The sequence below is a fragment of the Ixodes scapularis genome, unplaced genomic scaffold (genome assembly GCF_016920785.2).
Source record: "Ixodes scapularis isolate PalLabHiFi unplaced genomic scaffold, ASM1692078v2 PGA_scaffold1__304_contigs__length_218370807, whole genome shotgun sequence".
Lineage (NCBI taxonomy): Eukaryota > Metazoa > Arthropoda > Arachnida > Ixodida > Ixodidae > Ixodes > Ixodes scapularis.
Window position 1 is genome coordinate 135,972,767 of NW_024609846.1, and position 17,446 is coordinate 135,990,212.

At 44.9% G+C, this 17,446-nt stretch overlaps 1 protein-coding gene across 1 annotated transcript in view; it reads right to left on the minus strand.

Annotated features, from left to right (window-relative positions):
• Window positions 1–2,358: 2,358 nt before the first annotated feature.
• LOC115316166 (neprilysin-1-like) overlaps window positions 2,359–17,446 on the minus strand; it is a 146,462-nt gene continuing 131,374 nt past the window's right edge. Inside the window, exons 14-21 of the mRNA XM_040216205.1 lie at window positions 8,152–8,210; window positions 8,030–8,081; window positions 7,852–7,919; window positions 7,663–7,793; window positions 7,530–7,595; window positions 4,626–4,727; window positions 2,592–2,668; window positions 2,359–2,455 (exon numbers count right to left, since the gene is read on the minus strand). Coding sequence (XP_040072139.1) covers window positions 2,359–2,455; window positions 2,592–2,668; window positions 4,626–4,727; window positions 7,530–7,595; window positions 7,663–7,793; window positions 7,852–7,919; window positions 8,030–8,081; window positions 8,152–8,210 — 652 coding nt within the window. The remainder of the gene's footprint in view (window positions 2,456–2,591; window positions 2,669–4,625; window positions 4,728–7,529; window positions 7,596–7,662; window positions 7,794–7,851; window positions 7,920–8,029; window positions 8,082–8,151; window positions 8,211–17,446) is intronic.

Sequence of the window (17,446 nt, forward strand, 5' to 3'; positions counted from 1 at the left end):
ATCGCAAGCTTGCAGATGACGCTCGCTTCACGCACCTCACCGTCAACCACAAGCTGCACTTTGTCGGCGCGAACACTGGTGCGCACATCAATACGGTGGAGGGCACCTGGGCCCACGTCAAAAACTCTCTTTCATCTGGACGGCGTGAGAGCCACCATTTCACTTGTCACCTTGCAAAGTTCATGTTTTGGATAAGAGAGAAGGCGCACGGAAACACTGATAGATTCCAATCGTTCGTCGCCGCGGCCACCAAAATCTAGAGCCCCGACGCAGACAGGGCGAGGTTTCTGACGGCCTCGGTTACTTCGAGTGAGCCACTGCGCTGAGCCCGTCGCCCGCCTGCATGCATAAAGACGACTTATGCGCCAACCGCTTGTCAAGTGCTCGTTACGTCAGTTATTGGTTCTGGTAGCGGTTTAAACGGCTCTTTTCAGGGCCCCGATATTTCGCAAACGGAGCTGTGTTTTGAATGCGGCACCCCGCGTCTCTGTACAAAGTTCACAGGAAAGGCCAGGCAAAGGTATGTGGTCCCCAACTTGGATATCGAGTGTTATGATTCAAATAGAAATTGTTCTTGCTTATTTCGCGCCTTTGATCCCCATAAATGCCGCTGTTGCAGTCGTCCCGCGTTGCTGTTGCTTGCTCAATCGCCGTCGGAATGTCTCAGCTTCGTCGTCTTTGACAGCGACGCATTGGCGGAGGCGGTTGGTCTGACACACCGCGTTCGGCTTTGGCTAGCAGACGGCATTCCTAAAATGGCGTCAGCTCTTGGTGGCTTCACGCGGCTGTACCAGGCGTGCTTCCATTCATTCGGCGTTCGCTGCCATGCTGACGGCAAGGAAAGCAGACGAACTTTATGTTGCGGAAGAACGCTGCGGCGCAGCGATACCAGGTGCGTTCTAAGGCACCTCCCGCATGCTTTTATATCGGGCGGAAGGCGAACAAAAAGAGTTCGAAATAAGGACTTAACGCAGAATGCTGCATTTCTTTAGCGCCTCATAATTTGACGAGCGCTACACGAAAAACGCGTTTTTTTTTATCAAACCTATCAAACCGCCAAATCCCAATTATATTCTACAGAACAAAAACATTCGGTAATATCTGCCTTGTGCCATTAAAGATGTAGGGTAGCGTGGATAAACAACGAAGCGTAACGGGAGCCGGCCTGGGATTATCTAAAGAACAAAATTATGCAAGCATTAACTATGACAAAATCGTCGTCAGGCGAACAAAGAGGGGACGGCGAAGACTGCAGGCACTTCTTTAACTTCGAAACATCGTCCTTATCTGCTGCATAAGAAAGCACATGCGGCTGCTGAAAAGTGTGTTATTAAAATTCAACACTCGGCTTCCCAGCAGTGCGGCGGTGGAGCGTGTTTTTAGCGTAGGAGAAACAATCGCTACTAAACTGCGATCGAAGACGTAAGAAACACTTTCAGGGGGTTCGGATTCTCAAGTCAAATAGAGCACTTATGTGAGAAAGATAACATGTCCTGGAATGCTGATGTGAATGCGGTTTCTCTTATTTCTCGCTTTGACGACAATAAAGCACATTTATTGAACTATTTGTTGTGTGTATTCTTAGTATAAAAGGATCTTTCCAATATATTCTGACAAATTCGGGAAAAATAAATAAAAAAAGTATCTTTGAAGTAACTTGACCTGTTACCTAGGTACATTTTTAAGCCAGTACCTAGGTACGTACCTAGATACCTGTTCGTATGAGTTCCTGTATCTTGGGTACATTTTTGAAGTAACTTTTAGAACTTTGGTAGTAATGTACGACCACACGCCTGTACGATCCCCATCCAGACCGAAACGGGCAGAGATGGAGATGGAGCCCAGAATCCCAAAGTTCTGCACGCGAGCTTTCGCTTCAAGTGCTAGGTGCTGGTGTGCGCTGGCCCACTCGGCCACCGATTTTTGTTTTAATTTACTTTCGGATTTGGAGATTAACAAAACACAATTTCATTAAATTAAAAAAAAGGCCGAGCTTGCCCACTAAGGTCTAACGCGGCATGGCTCAACGGGATAAATGTCCACATCCTGCCTTCCTACTCTCTATTTCCTGAATTATATTTGACTTTGTTTTGCAAAACATTAAAAAAGGTGTGGGTTACTGACCTGCTCTTTTTAGTTTCATTATTGCTTTTGCATGATCATTTTTTATATGTTGATTATCGTACCTTTGGTCTTCATTTCTCAAGAAAATATTTAGATGTTACATTTCGACGTAGATTAAACATGTCACTTGCAACTCACGCAATTTTTAAAGTATGAATCATCAGCGCTCACATATTTTGAACATGTTTATTGTGTAATTATTTTACTAGTAAATGCAAATATTACTTGTGCATATTACACGTAGCATTTGTTTGTTATATTCATTCGACTGGTAGCATTGCAGCTGAATGTCTTCAAAAAAAGGGGAGAATTGCCAAGTTGCCGGTTGACCCTGAAAGGGGTAGCAAATATTTAAGACTTATAAGATTTACATGTATACTTAAGGAAATTTAAAACTTTTAACTGAAGGAAATTTTCTTGAGTTCAGCTCGAGAAATGTTGTGAAAGCTATGATGATAGGAATGTACCTTATTTTAGAAGGGGCGTGACTGTCCCGCTCGACAATATCCCTCATTTCTGCTTCCCTATCGTTTTTACAAAAGCTCTGTAGAACAAAACATGAGTACACTTAGGAAAACCTGTAATAACTCAAATTCACAATTAATAAGCCAAAGAACACTCCCGACACTTCGAAATGCTATATTCAGATATGTTTTTACGAGCGGGACGGATGTTTTAACGTCCGAACAGCAACCCTTTAGAGCTGAAAAAAGAAGTGCGGAATATTCCAGAATTTGAAGGTTGATACATTCTAACACCAAGAATATGTAAAAAAATTTGGTGTTCAACCCCTTGCGCGTCTAGCTTGAACAGGTAGAGATTTATCATGAACGTTCAGCAAGTATAAAGAATTCCTCAACAATAAAACACGTTTTTCAATTATTTGTAAAAAAAAAGGTTTTGTTGATATTTAAACAGCTTGGCGATTCACATGGTCTCCCACCGCCGCGCTGGAGGTCCTGCCGTAGAAGGCATATTTGCCAATGGCTGAAAATGAACCTTGTATTTATTAAACTGGAAAGATACCTTATCGACGGAAGAGGTGGGAATTCCTTTTTCACTCTCCTATCACATCGAGACGTAACATTTGGCTATTGCAACGCCCACATGCGAAGCAATGTTCGGTTTTCTCTACTCGTGTAATGAATTTACAGTAGAGGGAGTTGTCTTCGGACACAAGCAATGAATACACGCAGATTTTGTTAATCTTCTGTAACTCTTTGTTTCGGATTTCGCTACCATCAACTAACATTTAAAGGTCCAATAGTCAAGTCACATAAAGGTGGATTTTATGGTAGGTATAATAACGATCAGAATGAAAGGCGTCCGCGCCCTGAACGAATACAACTTGAGTAGTAATCTTGTAATCTTAATTTTAATGCGTGGTTATAAAAGCAAAAACGCATGCGTAAACCGATTTGACCGCCACGAGTGAAAACTCCCTCGTAGAAGTCCTTAGCCTCCTTTTTGATATCAAGTAAAGCGTATTCTTTAAGAGGAAATAAACAGGAAAACATTTAGAAGCTCTGAGAAGGGCCAATACCTTCCTAAAAAAAAATACTTTCTGGTTATAATCACGCACAGCTTAAAAAACACAATATATGAATTTCTTAATCGGTCGGCGACAATAGAAGGTCAGTGATATCCCTACGGAGTGCGGCGGTGACATCTCATTCTATTTATTATAATTTGCGTTATTTTCATTCGTGCTATATTAAATACAGCACAAACAGCAATGCGCCCTTTTAGTGATGCACTTTAGGTCGTAATAAAAAGAATTCCCGTCTCAAAAATATAGGCTTACAAGTCAGAATGAAAGGAAGACACCAATTTACTTCATAATTGTTTGCTTGCAACCTAAAATATCCATATAAAACGTATATGAGTAGGATTCTGAGTTGTTTAAAAAAATTAACAGTTGCAGGTAGGGTGGTGAGACCACTGCTATGTAAACCGGATGAATAAAATAATGAGCGTGCCAGACTAGACCTTTGAGCAACAGGTTAATATTCAAAGTTCAGCAGTGTCGCTGTGCAATGAACAACACCATTATTAACTTCGTGCAAAAACCTAAAATCACGCATCATCCGTGTAATACACAAAATAGTGTGCGCCAATCAGTTCACCCACACTTTGATAATCATAAAAGACATGCCTCGATATCAACTTAGTTTTCACAATGTACAACGCATTGTTTTTCATAAAGCACAACCGAATGCACACGAGAGTTTCGTTTGTGTTTCTTTCGTGTTTATATTAAGGCACCTGTTGTTACCTTCGTCATGGGCGACAATACCAGCAAACGGCAATCTCCTTTCAGTTAACTAGAGGATCGGTGATTCTTCCAATACTTTCAACCCGCAACTTCTTTTACAGAGGTTGACCTTCGTGGTTTTTTAACATGATATATCCCTTTCATGGAAAATACATGCGCTCCCTTGCACCCGTGATGAAAAGAAAGCTTTCGTTCTTAATTACATAATAATGAAGAAAATACTCACATATGCCAGTGATATAAAAAACAACTGGTCAGCATTAAACTCAGTCACGCACGGCAAACGCTGCGGTGTGTTAAATTGCTGCCTCAACAGTTCCTGATGACCCTGCGGAATCAAATAACTGTTTCGTCTAGAGTACACAAAAAAGATGTCACATTTATTTTACTATCGCATTTCTTAAGATAAATGTACACAACTCTCTAAAAAGCGAGGAGCAATAGGCAAGATAAGCGCTCAACTCACAGTTTAATATTCATTGATGAAACACAAACTATGTGAGCACCCATGACGGAATCAACGAGCACGTCCCCAAAAACGCAGTGTACCTCTTCTTTATAAATAAGCAGGGGGATTTTTTCGGTCGCGCACCAGTCACCTAGTTCTCTTTGGAAACTTGTGCTCGTCCTTTGTCCCACTTGTTCCCTTTTTTTAGGGATTATTTTCGTCAGATGTCTAGTTGATTCAGTTTTCTTACCCTCTCTGCTTTTCTCTTGAAGAGCCTGCTTACCCAACAATTGTCGGATTATTTTGGTTGTATTCTTCCACCACAATAATAATTATGTCTTTAACATTACAATGTCATTTTCAAACAGCACACTGCTATGGCAGATAACCCTATTATATTGATAAAGCGGGTTGATTTCGGCACATGGGTGTTTAATTATCTATTTTGATCTATATAAATAATTTCTTCAGAAGTAATATTATCGTACTCTGCGAGGGGGGGCCCTAAAGTAACCTGAACGAATTTCGGGATGGCGGGCAGTTTGTAGTACCAGCTTCCACCCCTAGCAGCAGCGGCACCCCTTCCTTAAGCTCCTGTTTAGGCTCCTTACGGGAGTCAGAGGTGCGCGTCTGTTTTCCACGTGCCGCCGCGCCGCCATTCACCGAGATCTGAACACAAGAGGAGCAGGATCAAAAGCCGTGCAAGAAAATATACGTTCGATGCGCCCCGGCGTACGCCACCCTGCTTTTGAGCCCGGCGCCGCTATTCCTCGAATTCAGTCACGTGAAGAGCGGGATCAACATGCCGCGCAGGAAAGACACCCATACGAAGATGAACACGCAACTCTGGCTTCCTACGGAAGCCTACACAGGAACTCTACCCCTTCCAAGAGCAATTCATGAAGAAATATTTGTCATTAAGTGTTAAGGATAGGGCGAAAATAAGGGTACTTCACTGGTTGAATATCTTTCAATCACCTTAGGCGCGATGATTGCCAGCTCTTCAGACTAACCATCAGTCACAAATATTCTCCTAGCGGAGGCAATGTGCTTAAAAAATACCCCCAATTACAATTTCTAGGTAAGGATGTACTCAAGTATTTAATTTCAGCAGGCTAGAGTTAAAATGTGTGACTCTACGTAACTGAAAGGGCAACGCAAGTAACGCTGTCGTCATGGCGACATTCAGATCGCATTCAAGCTTCCCTTTGACTACACTCGCTGCGGCGAAAACTACCGCTCCGCTTTCAGATATATTTATTTGAAATTCAAAGGTACAGCATGGTACTACATGTGGGGTGCGCTTGACAAGATTCGGTTCACATGGAAGGCGGGTGTGGCGGAATCGACATGTGGGTACTGATATAAAACAGTAATCGTGTGGAGAAGTGGACAATAAAAAAATCGAATTCCGCTCCGTGGAAGTTTTGACCGAAACCCCAAACGCGAACCCCACATACGCAGTTGCTCCTTATCTTTCAGAAATGTTTTCTCGTCCACGTCACCTTTCCTGGCTCAGTAAACTCACTCAGCACCTTTAAACTCTTATTTTCCCCCATCTATTAAAATCATATATTCATGTATTTCCAGCGTCATACCGAAAGAATAAAAAAAATCCTGCGCTGCGCTACGCGAATTTTTTAAGGTCATCCCAGCTTTATCACGGGGGGAATATGCGGCGCTGGCTCTGCGTTTCCGGGTCATTTTGCCGGACGGCGCCGTCTGCTAAATTTCTAGGGGCATGCTCCGAATGTTTTCCCCCAAGATTTTAAAAATATTTCCTCGTTTTTTTGTTTGCTTTTTTTTGCAATATCCGATTTGAAGGAACAGTGTGGAGTTGTGAAAATCTTTATTTTCTTTTAGCGAGAACGGCGGCGGAAACTTATGTAATGCTTCAGCAAGCTTACGACAAAGATGCTTTGTAGAAATCGCAGGTACACGAGTGGTTTTCTCGCTTCAAGTCTGATAGATTGTTGATCGACGACCAACCTCGTTCAGGGCGACCCTCAACCTTCTCAACTTATAAAAACACCTACAAAATTCGTGCATGGTTCACTTCGAGCTTATTCTTTCTGTTGAAACTATTTTTTAGGTGTTTGACCTGAGAACTTTGTGACATCTGAGCACCTCAGTGAGGGGAGGCGCCCCGATTTGTAGGGAATCGGCAAGTGATGGTTACATCACGACGATGCGCCGTTACACACTGTCCTGTCAGTGCAATAATTTTTGATCAAAAATAAGATAACACCTCTTCCCTCCCCCCCCCCCCTTTTATTTAACCGGACCTTGCCCGTCTGACTTTTTTCTGTGCGTCCTTAGAAATAGTCCTGAAAGTAAAAATTTTGTGACTGTCGAAGTTCCTTCAAAACAGACATCGCCAAAAACCGAGATGTGATTTTGAATTGCTTGGGGAAAAAATTCACAACATGCCGTAGGACTCTATCAAAAAAGGCTGATCGGAGAATTGACTCTAAAAGGGTGTCATTAAGCGCTGCAGGCGGCGGAAGCTGCTACTACAAACGTCCCGCCCTCCGGAAATTCATTAAGTTATTTTTGGGTCCCCCACCGTACTTCTTTTCGCTGATTTTGTATTAATTTGCGCGCTCTGTAGATTCTAAAACATAAATTAACTCTCCCGTACAGCTGCTTTGATTGTCGTACTTAATTAACTATGATACTCACCTCGAATGCAGTTTGTAAGGCCTGCATATTGGCAATATTTTCGACAAATGTTCGATATCCACTAATCTGTTAAAAATGCATGATGCATTAGGTATTGCACAAGTTTGCAAACAAACTAAGCAAAATATATTACATTCAAGCCAGTTTCTTCTTCCGTCTGACCATCATACAGTTTCACGACACAACTTTCGAGGGGATTGAAATTCTGCGTCGTTTTTTCGTTCCACCATAGGCGTTTGTTTCCATAACCGTTGTGGTAATTTCCTGGAAAGTATTATAGTTTCAAATAGATTCATCAAATATGCATTAATAATGTACAAACCTGGGTAAAAAAAGCCGTGATTGAGCTCGTGTCCTAAAATCCATCCCAGGGATCCCATTTTGACAGAGCTGTAGCCGTTGAAGGTAAATAAATATTAATCTCGTGCACTTTAGTTAATTTAGTTAATTTAGTAGCAAAGCCAGGCTCGATTGTTGAAAGTATCTTCATTGAAACTCACGATGGCAGTCCAGACGAGTAGAACGGTGGTTGCAATGTCACCGCCGTCAAACCTGATGAAGGAAAGTGTAAAATAAATTAACAATGTTGTTACGACCATTAAAACACACAAAAAAACTTTACCAACTGAATTTTCCAGAGGACCATAAACGGCAACAACTTCGGTCACGTCATGGCGCCATCTAGAAATAAAATGTAAAATTTTAAATATTTCTTTTAAATTTAATTTAAATGTAGCAACCGGGGATGTACAGTTATTGTAAAAAAATGCAGTTAAGTCTATTTGCGTGACAGAAAGTGCACATTGTTTAACCATTTTCCCAACTTCAGCAAATTGTAAGAGCTGATGCTTCTGTGAAACAGCTGGAACCACGCAACCTCAAAACAAATGTTGCTTTTTTGCGTGCATGTCATTTCTAGCTAATACAACCAACCGCTTTGAATGCGCCAAGGACGCACTCTAGGATTCCATATTCGTGTTTATGTGGCTCCTTGATTTTGTGTGAACATCGATCCAAGTTAAGGGAACTATGATTTGCTAACGAGAAAAATAAAGTAAGTCTTCAACCAAATATTCGCTAGCTGTACACCACGCGACAGGGTGAACACGAACACGACTTCGGCGATTTTTCAAATTTTACTGAAGCAATACATTTCTGATCAAAAACTTGCACCGTTTAGTCTGGAGCCCTGAAAAAGCACTCTTTGACACATTAGCACTTATGATGGCAGCTATTTAGTAGACCGATTTTCTCAAGAGCGTTGGAAGCATGCGTGGCACTACCATAACCTTAGTTCACAGGAGGCAAGAGGCATAGGTCGGGGAGCCGCAGAGCCACAGCAAGGTTTATGCACCGTTGAGAAGCAGTGAAATGTTTGTGATGGATTGCGGAAGCGGTGGCGTACACTGTTAGCAAGTCCCGCGTATTTGGTGAATATTTGGGGTGAAAAACACGCTATTTACACAAATCACCATAAACGTGCACGTTGACTAATGAATAATTCGTTCAAAAATCATACGAGGTTGTAAAATACCTGTTTTGGTTCGGTCATACAAGCATAACTTTGTAGCAGACCTCGAAAACACGTATCACCCCCTGCGACGATCGCAGCATTGCCGGCTATCGAAGCACCGGAATGCTTGAGGGCACACCTAGAAAGGATTGTCGAGACAAATGCCGCGGAAAGAAACATGTCTCGGAGACAGATATGCACCAAAAGTAATTACGCCATGTCGCGGGGCATGGCGAACCCCGCGCTTACCGTCCTCGCTGCCATTGATTCGGGTCGAAGGCAATGCGGCTTCCCTCTTGTCGCGCATGTTTGTAATTATTATAGGGGTCTTGATATTAGTTTCTTACACACCAAAAATAAAGTTACAGGTCTAATTACTCGTTCTAAACAGTTAAAATGGGTATAAAAAGCGTGCCCTCGATCCAAACACGTGATACTGCAGTTGGTTTCCTTTTGGCTTCAACCCTTCAAGTGCAAGCGAAGGCGCCGCAGCTTCCCATGCACCCTCCTCAGATTTTACGGCGCGCGGTGGTGGCCGCCATATTAAAACTTTATACCAGTGTTGCTGAATCTGTAGGCCATCCTTAAATTAGAGCTGACAGAAAAAAATCTGGCCACGGCGCACCGCGGAAGTACGCTGAAAGCTAGAGCCGGTTTTGCTTCCGTTGTTTTTGTTTGGTCGAAGAAAATCTGGCAACAACGCACGTTTAACATGGCGCTGGTATTGCTTTGGTTGAGTGGACAAGAGAATTAACCTCCGTGGTTTGCGTTCACATGTACCGAAGACGTGACCGAAGAAGTGCCCCTGGGATGTTGCCGGAAGACGGAAAGTATCATTCGTAATCGTCGTGTGTGCTTTGAAAGCGAAGGGAGTCACAGGGTCCACGAGTGCGCAACCACAAGTCAAGGCTCACGACAACGCTGCGTTGACTTCGGCGATCTCGTTCTGTATGGTGCAACACGGCGATGCGACAAAGAGATGAAAAGTTTGTGGTGCGGCGCTTGGAGGAAGAAACTCGCACTAACACGGAGCGCAAATTGGTTGTTGTTGGGTTGAGGTTTAACGGGCTCAGCCCCGTCGTCGTCATCTGATCCGGCCCAGCTGATCCGGGAGGACGCGGCGAGCGTTTCTAAAAGTAAATCTTCCTTCCTTCAGTTTCAAAATATGAAAGTATCCCGACGCATACCGTAAATAAAAAGCTGCGGGCGTTTTCAACAAAATTACGTCCTTTTAATTGAACAATGGACTCCGGATTGTTGTCCTAAATCACCCGTTTTATGCTTCGTGTTGGACTGCGGCTGCACAGCGACGTGTTTGAACTTTGAACAGCGACGCACACCGCTTGAGTAGATTATTCGGTCCTGCAAACGCCCGGTTATACAGAATTTCAGGGAAACTTAAAGGGCAACTCCGCTCAATTCCGAAATATTTAGGCTTCCATGTGATTCACATTCACAAAGTAATACTCAACAACTCTACGTCTTCGGATTCGCGAAATGTGGAATAATATTTGTGTAATCCTAATTTAAACATCAGCAGATACCGAAACCGAAACTTCGGTTGCGTCAGGCAACATTGGTCTCGGTTCGTCACAGTCATGAGCACCTCACGTCGAACCACGTGGTCTTGTGACGTTCGGGAGGGAGCGAGAAACAGGACACGCGACGCGGGCAGGTCCTTTTTTTTTTTTTTTTTTTTTGACGCGGGCAGGGTGCTTCGCATGGCGTGGACGGTGATGGCCCGGGGGAGAGGGGGAAGGGGAGAAGACGAAAGAGGAGAAGGGGAGCGGAGAAACAGACCGATAAGCGCGCAGGGCAGCGGTGATCACGTGAACGCCCGGTCAGCCAACACCGGGAGGAGAAACTCATGACGTCATCGTTAAATTTCGCTCTGAAAAGTAAAAACAAGCAAAACGTGAGAATGAAGTATGCATGCCTCTGACGTAGTGGTTCAACGTTGGCCGCTCCAACTCCGTGGCATTGACTGCGCTGATGATTGCGCCTCGCGCCGCACGCTAGAGTTGGCAGATTTCGGCGACTTGGCTCGCTTGAAGGTTCGCTGGCCAGTTTATTAAATATATAGACGGAATTAGATTGTAATATTTGACATGGGGTCTTCCTATATGATACTGAAGAGGGCTACATAGTTTTCTAAATATCAAAAATGAAGCGGAGTTGCCCTTTAAGTCACCACCGATATTTTCCTGTAAATCTCGTGTGAGTTTCTTGCGCTCATCATGCGGTGTGAATAAATTAGGGCAGGATTTTCTACCTGCCCACAGATGCATGAACTGAGACGATTTTATACGTAGTGAACATAGCGCTTTTTCTTTATTTTGGGAAGAGGCGTTGGTGCATTTATTATGGTACAATCACTTGAGAGTTGTGAAATTGGAGAAACCGAGCACGCATTGCACACTTTGTTTCTTTTCTCTCTGGCACTGCCCCTAGTTTCTCAAATTTCAGTTTCAGTAGGCATACCTACCAGCAGGTGCAAACTGCTCTAAGGCAGGTAAAAGACAGCGGAAGTCAGGACGGTGAGGACTCCCGTGTTTCGCGTTTTTCTCAAGGTGACTGAATAAATGCTTTTGCGGGGTATGCGGAATATGCAACCGATTTTGTTATGCCCGTCGTTTGCGTCTCTAGCAAAACGAATAAGATTATCTACAAAGGCGCAATCACAAGCCAAGATTTACGATAACAGTGCATTTGCTTCGGTGGTCCGTGCAGTTACCCTGCTCTCTGCAACCCCGTGTCATGACGAAGAGCTGGAACGGTCACGGTTTGTGCTGGCCTACCGGTTTACAGAAACCCGCATCGCCCGCATCGGAACCGAGTGCACTTGGGCTGTTGATGCTCAAGCCTTTCATCCGCGGCTTATCGCCAGCTGACCCTGCTGCTAAGCGGTGAGGAAGCAGCGGGAGTGACCACTGAAGTAAATGTAAATTCTCGTTCGTCCAGTTATCCGGTGTCAAAGTGTGGAAGATATCCAACGTGTACTGAGGGCGGGAACTACGAGCGTTTTGCCTTGCTTTTATAACCGAAACTAGAGTAACAAGATGACTGCCTTGCGTACTTCAAAATGACGGAAGCAATAAGTTTCAACAGGTCGAGTCCGTCACCGGGGATGTAGGCGAGACGGTGCACACTGTTTGAACGCTTGCAGTATCCACGACTGGTACCAGGAAAATGACGTCAACAGGGAAGGAGCTCGCTATTCAGCATAATGAAGTGCTATGGGCCTGCGAATCTTCGAAGTGCGGGTCGTGGCGGTATAAAAAAAAGATGCATCAGCGCCACACCAGTGATCACGAACAACACCGGTCACAAACTCCCAAGCCCCGCCGCTCCACTCGACACCGACACGACATACGACAACAGACTGCATCAAAACGCCCCAAAAGTGAAGGCGTCTGCTCCCGTACTGCAATTAGCGGAAGTGAAGTGTTGGGCGGATGTCTTTCACAAGAATATATAAAAAAATGCTTTGTGCGAGGATCATTTCCAATTATTATTAAATACATATTGATAAAATCACAATAATTTGTTTTTCTATCTGAGTCAAGATTGTCGGACTGCTCATAAGACTGGTCGAGCATGAAAATAACAAAAATGTGACCTTTTTCATGAACGGTCTAAGATTTATTTTAATTAGATTGTTATTTTTCGCAACAGACTAACAATATAGATTTCGCCCCCATACTTCATAAATGCAAACAGTTTTTACACACGGCTGTCCATTGTGCCGTGTTTTGTCTCTTCTTCTTCAAATCTGTAACGGTCAGCGACCAAAGAGCTCACCCGCACATCTCAAGCTCATATATGCCGCGGGGAGAAAAGCGCGCTGACGAGGAAGTGTGGGGTGCTGTGTCGTTGTTGTGTTTGTGTGTATGTCGGTGATGTCTGATACGTGGTACTCGTGTTGTCTGCGATGTATGTATGGTTGCTGTCTACTAGTGATCGTTCGCAGCGTATTACCAGACTCGTTTTTTAGAGCGCAGCTCTTAGGGGCCCGTTCCCGGCTTGAGCGGCGTCGGCGTCGGCGTAACCAAGGTCATCCCAAGGTCACGTGACCCCACGTGGCCCCCTGAAGGTCACGTGACCCCAAGGTCACGTGACCTTGTGGGTCACGTGGGTACATGGGATCACGTGACCCCTTGGGGGTTACGTGACCCCTCCCAAGGTCATCTCAAGGTCACGTGACCCCAAGATGACCCCACGTGACGCTTTGAGGGTCACGTGACCCCTCTGAGGTCACGTGACCCCCGAGGTCACGTGGTCTCCTCCCCAAGGTCACGTGACCCCCGAGGTCACGTGACCCCTCCCAAGGTCATCTCAAGGTCACGTGACCCGAAGGTGACCCCCACGTGACCCCCGGGGTCACGTGACCCCTCTGAGGTCACGTGACCCCTCCAGGTCACGTGACCCCCAAGGTCACGTGGGGGTCACCTTGGGGGTCACGTGACCTTGAGGTCACGTGACCCCCAAGTCACGTGACCTTGGGGGTCACGTGACTCCCAGGTCACGCCTCCCCGAGGTCACGTGACCCCCCTCCCCGAAGTCACGTGACACCCCCCCCCCCCCGAGGTCACGTGACCCCCCCCGGAGCATATTAAAGAATGAAGGGAGGAGGAGGAGAAGGAGGAGGGGTCTACCCTCCCCTCAGTACCCTTCACTCCTCCTCCTCAAGAGCTGCGCTCCAATTCGGCGTTACAGGGATTTGTAAACGGCTTTCACGTTTTTTATATAGGCTGCTATAAATCACGCTAGGTGGCGTAAGTTACCGCTCGATTCCAAATAGTTTGCTCGAGTTATTTATCCATATCAGTGCGGCATTCGTTTTTCTGTCTAGCGGCTCCGTCGTAGGTACCGACGCCGCCGACCGCCGAAGGCGCACGTGCTACGTACTTTTGCACGTAGCTACGTCCGCCGCTTGGAGTCTGTTTATTGTGTGTAAAAGACATCGAACGAGAACAAACACGTCCTGTGTTGCGCGCGGCTCGCTGGGCTTGTCTCTCGCCTGCTCTCGGCTGCTGGCCGCCATGTTTTATACGGAACTCGCTGAACCGTGTTCCGCGGATGGCAGACATGGCGTATCGTGTTAAAGTTTACATGGCGCCTCATGTGTAGACGAATAACACACATGGCTGCGTGTAAAACGAACACGATTTGAAGTGTCCGCTATGGGACAACGATTTACACGTCTGGGCCCGTTTTCTCGAACGCGAACCGTGGTTTAAAGTTAACTATTGTCCCTAGAAGGGGGAATTCTAGGTCACGTGACTTGGAGAGCAGGGGCGCCGAGGGAGGAGCAGTACCTAGAAGCAAAATGGCCGTGGCGTCGCTCAACGAGGGCTAATAATTCTGCTTGGTTCTGCTGAACATTCATTTCGATCCGGCTGTTATACTAATGACGCACCATCAACCTATTAGCACGTCAAGCAAAGCGGTAGTTCAGAGGGACTACTAAACTAACCGACGGCAGCATTCCGTCTCAGCATCACTCTTCAGCAATCGTAATCGTAATCGTAATCGTAATCTTTATTGGCTCAGGAGAGCCGTGGCACCGCGGAAAGGCGACAGCCCGTACCATGGAGGCCCGAGGTGCCACGTCTAGTGATGATGATTATGATCCAAGACCTATGACGGTACATAAGCCTTGCAAGTGATTTTATGGTGAGTACAAAAATGTTTTGCGAACGAGTGTTGGTATATATTTATTCTAACACGTTTAATTTGTTACACAATGCATGCCAACTCGTGAGCAGCGATTACTTTGCGGAGAAAGAGGGTTATCCACAATAAAGTCTTCGTTTCTGGTGAACAGCTGGGACATTGAACTGTTTTTGTTTTTTTTTGTTCGCAGTGCGCCGACAGTATGCCGACAGCACGTGCCGACAGCATCGAGATTTCTACATATCCCCGGTGGCCAGCGATTCAACGGTGACGAGAAGCTTAGCTTCTCGTCACCGTTGAATCGGTTGGGCAAATGTAAGAGAGGGCAAACAGTTGAGATCAGCAGGAGTCGCAGAAACGTGCGTTGCAAGGAACAAAAACGAGACTACAGCACCGGCGTTGCCAGACTGGAAGGAACACGGGAAAGTTATGCGTTGTTTAGGGCGAAACATGTTGAAGGAAATGTTTTTTAGATTTTCGAATATTCATCGACAAACTACGGCATAGTAGCTAAAATTTCTTCGTATCATCGGAAGCAAATAAATTGGTGTTCAAGTACAACATTACTATATTTTGACTTAAAATACCATACTAGATCGATAACAACCAGCGGAAAAAGAGGATAAACAAAATGACTGGCTTGTTTCACCGATAGATGGCGCATCTTATTGCCCAATCAAAAATAATTATTGTTGTTCTATATCCAGCCGTTTATTACAGTACCTAGGTACTTTTTCCTTCCTAGGCGCCGTGGTTTACCAAAATGGGTTTATCAACGCTTCCAGAAAACCGGCCCTGGGCGTGTTATTTTTGCTAACAGTGTAGCCAAACTGGTTAGTGAGATTGGCTTATATATAGTCACCGGCTGCTTAAAGGGTTACTTCAGCAGATTTGAAATATACCCGTCGTGTTCAGAGATAGGCTGAATATGATCCACAATATCTGTAAATGACAATCGCACGTTTGTATTTTGAGCCTGATGGCTGTATTTTTCGTTATAAACTGCCCAATCTGGCAAGCGCTCGGAGAGCAGCCAGTGGAGAGAGTACTTGACATCCGGTGTAATCGTGACGTAGATTCTCTCGGGACGAGCAAAGCCGCAGCAATGCTGGCGTCGACAGGATGTCCTTGCCGTTCCAACCCCCGAAGCGGCCAAAGCACGCCAGCGATCGGGCCACCGCAACTAACCCCAAAACTGCTTTTGTACGAATTTTGAGTGACGGGTTAATCTTCTATAATATTGTAAAGGGATAATAGCGACGCCTGGGACACACACTCGAGAGTCCCGGTGAGAGGGGAGTTCCTCCTTCCCCTCTCCTCTCACGGTGGCCAGATGCGAGACAGGCATCGTCACTACCTGTCAAGCATCTAGACGGACATTACAAACGAGGCTTTAGTGACATCCACCAGGTGCTTCTGGCTAATCATCTACTTAGATTTTAAATTCCTTTTCTTTTCTTTTTCAACAAGAAATTGGCACGTCTTACGTTTTACTGCTCTCTGAACATGAATAGATCAAGAAATAAGCGCCGAAATCTTTGTAGTATCCCTTAAAAGGACACTGAGACAAAGACGAAACAATTTTTTTCTACCTGGTTTGAACAGGCATCTCTCAAAAATTATGTTCGTCGAAAAAGAAAGATAGTTTGCCCAATATTTATGTTACAACGCGAAGTTATTGATTTCCGGGCGAAAACAAAACTGTACAGCTGTCGGATGATGATGATGGGTTTTGTGCCCAACTAGTGTGCGCTCTGAGGCAACACTGAGGTACAGCGAAGTTCGCTGGACCTCAGTGTGACCTCAGCGTATGATTTTAATAAAGCAAAATATCTCAACTGCTCAAAACTGAAACAGGAACATAAGCACGGAAGCTCATGGCCGTGAAAAGTGTACGATGTGTACCGAGGAGGAGGGTAAAATGTAGAGGAGAGAGTGGCCAGAAGTCACGGGGCTACGCCCGACTGCATTTTTTTTTCTCCTTGTCTCTGACGTGTGAAGCAGAAGACGACGAAGTTGCGTGCACCGTTTGTCGTGCGACTGTTTCTTATTTATGTTCATACGATTGAAAATCGATTGACTAGTACCACCAAAGGCAGTTCAGAAGTAGCGGCTCTACGGCATTTGCTATGTTGATCCGTCATGCACCGCCATCGCGTCGTTCAGCCCGCGGTACGTCGCCATATTGAGACTTACGTAGTAGGTAAACATGATGAAATCAAGACTCAGTAAATACGGAGCATATACGTAGTACATGCACTTCTGTGATCTGTGCAACATTTTTTTTTTGCCAACGTTTTCGGGGTTTTTAGATGCCACAAAAACAGGTTCATATTATTATTTTTTTATTTTTTTATTGAATGCGTGCCTTAGTTGACTCACGACTATGAATATATTTGGCACGCCTAATTTCAACGCCACGTGATCATGGAAACAAAAGTGAGGGTGACTGAAACCGGCCGATTCTCGGCCGGCTGTTTTCGGCGAAAAAAAAAAAAAAAGTCTCGTGCCGCCAATTGTGTTCTGTCCAGTTGGGTTCTTTCGGGTCGTGGTTAAATAAAAAAAATCTTGGCCAGTGCAGATGCCCTATTCATGATGTTTAAAGCCCGAGACTGTGGTGAAGAAAAATTAGGAATTTCTGAAGTCGAAAAAAAAAAATAAAAAAAGGCACTGGAGAAGACATCTTAAACACAACTAAATCGTTTATTTTCTCTGCTTACTCATATAC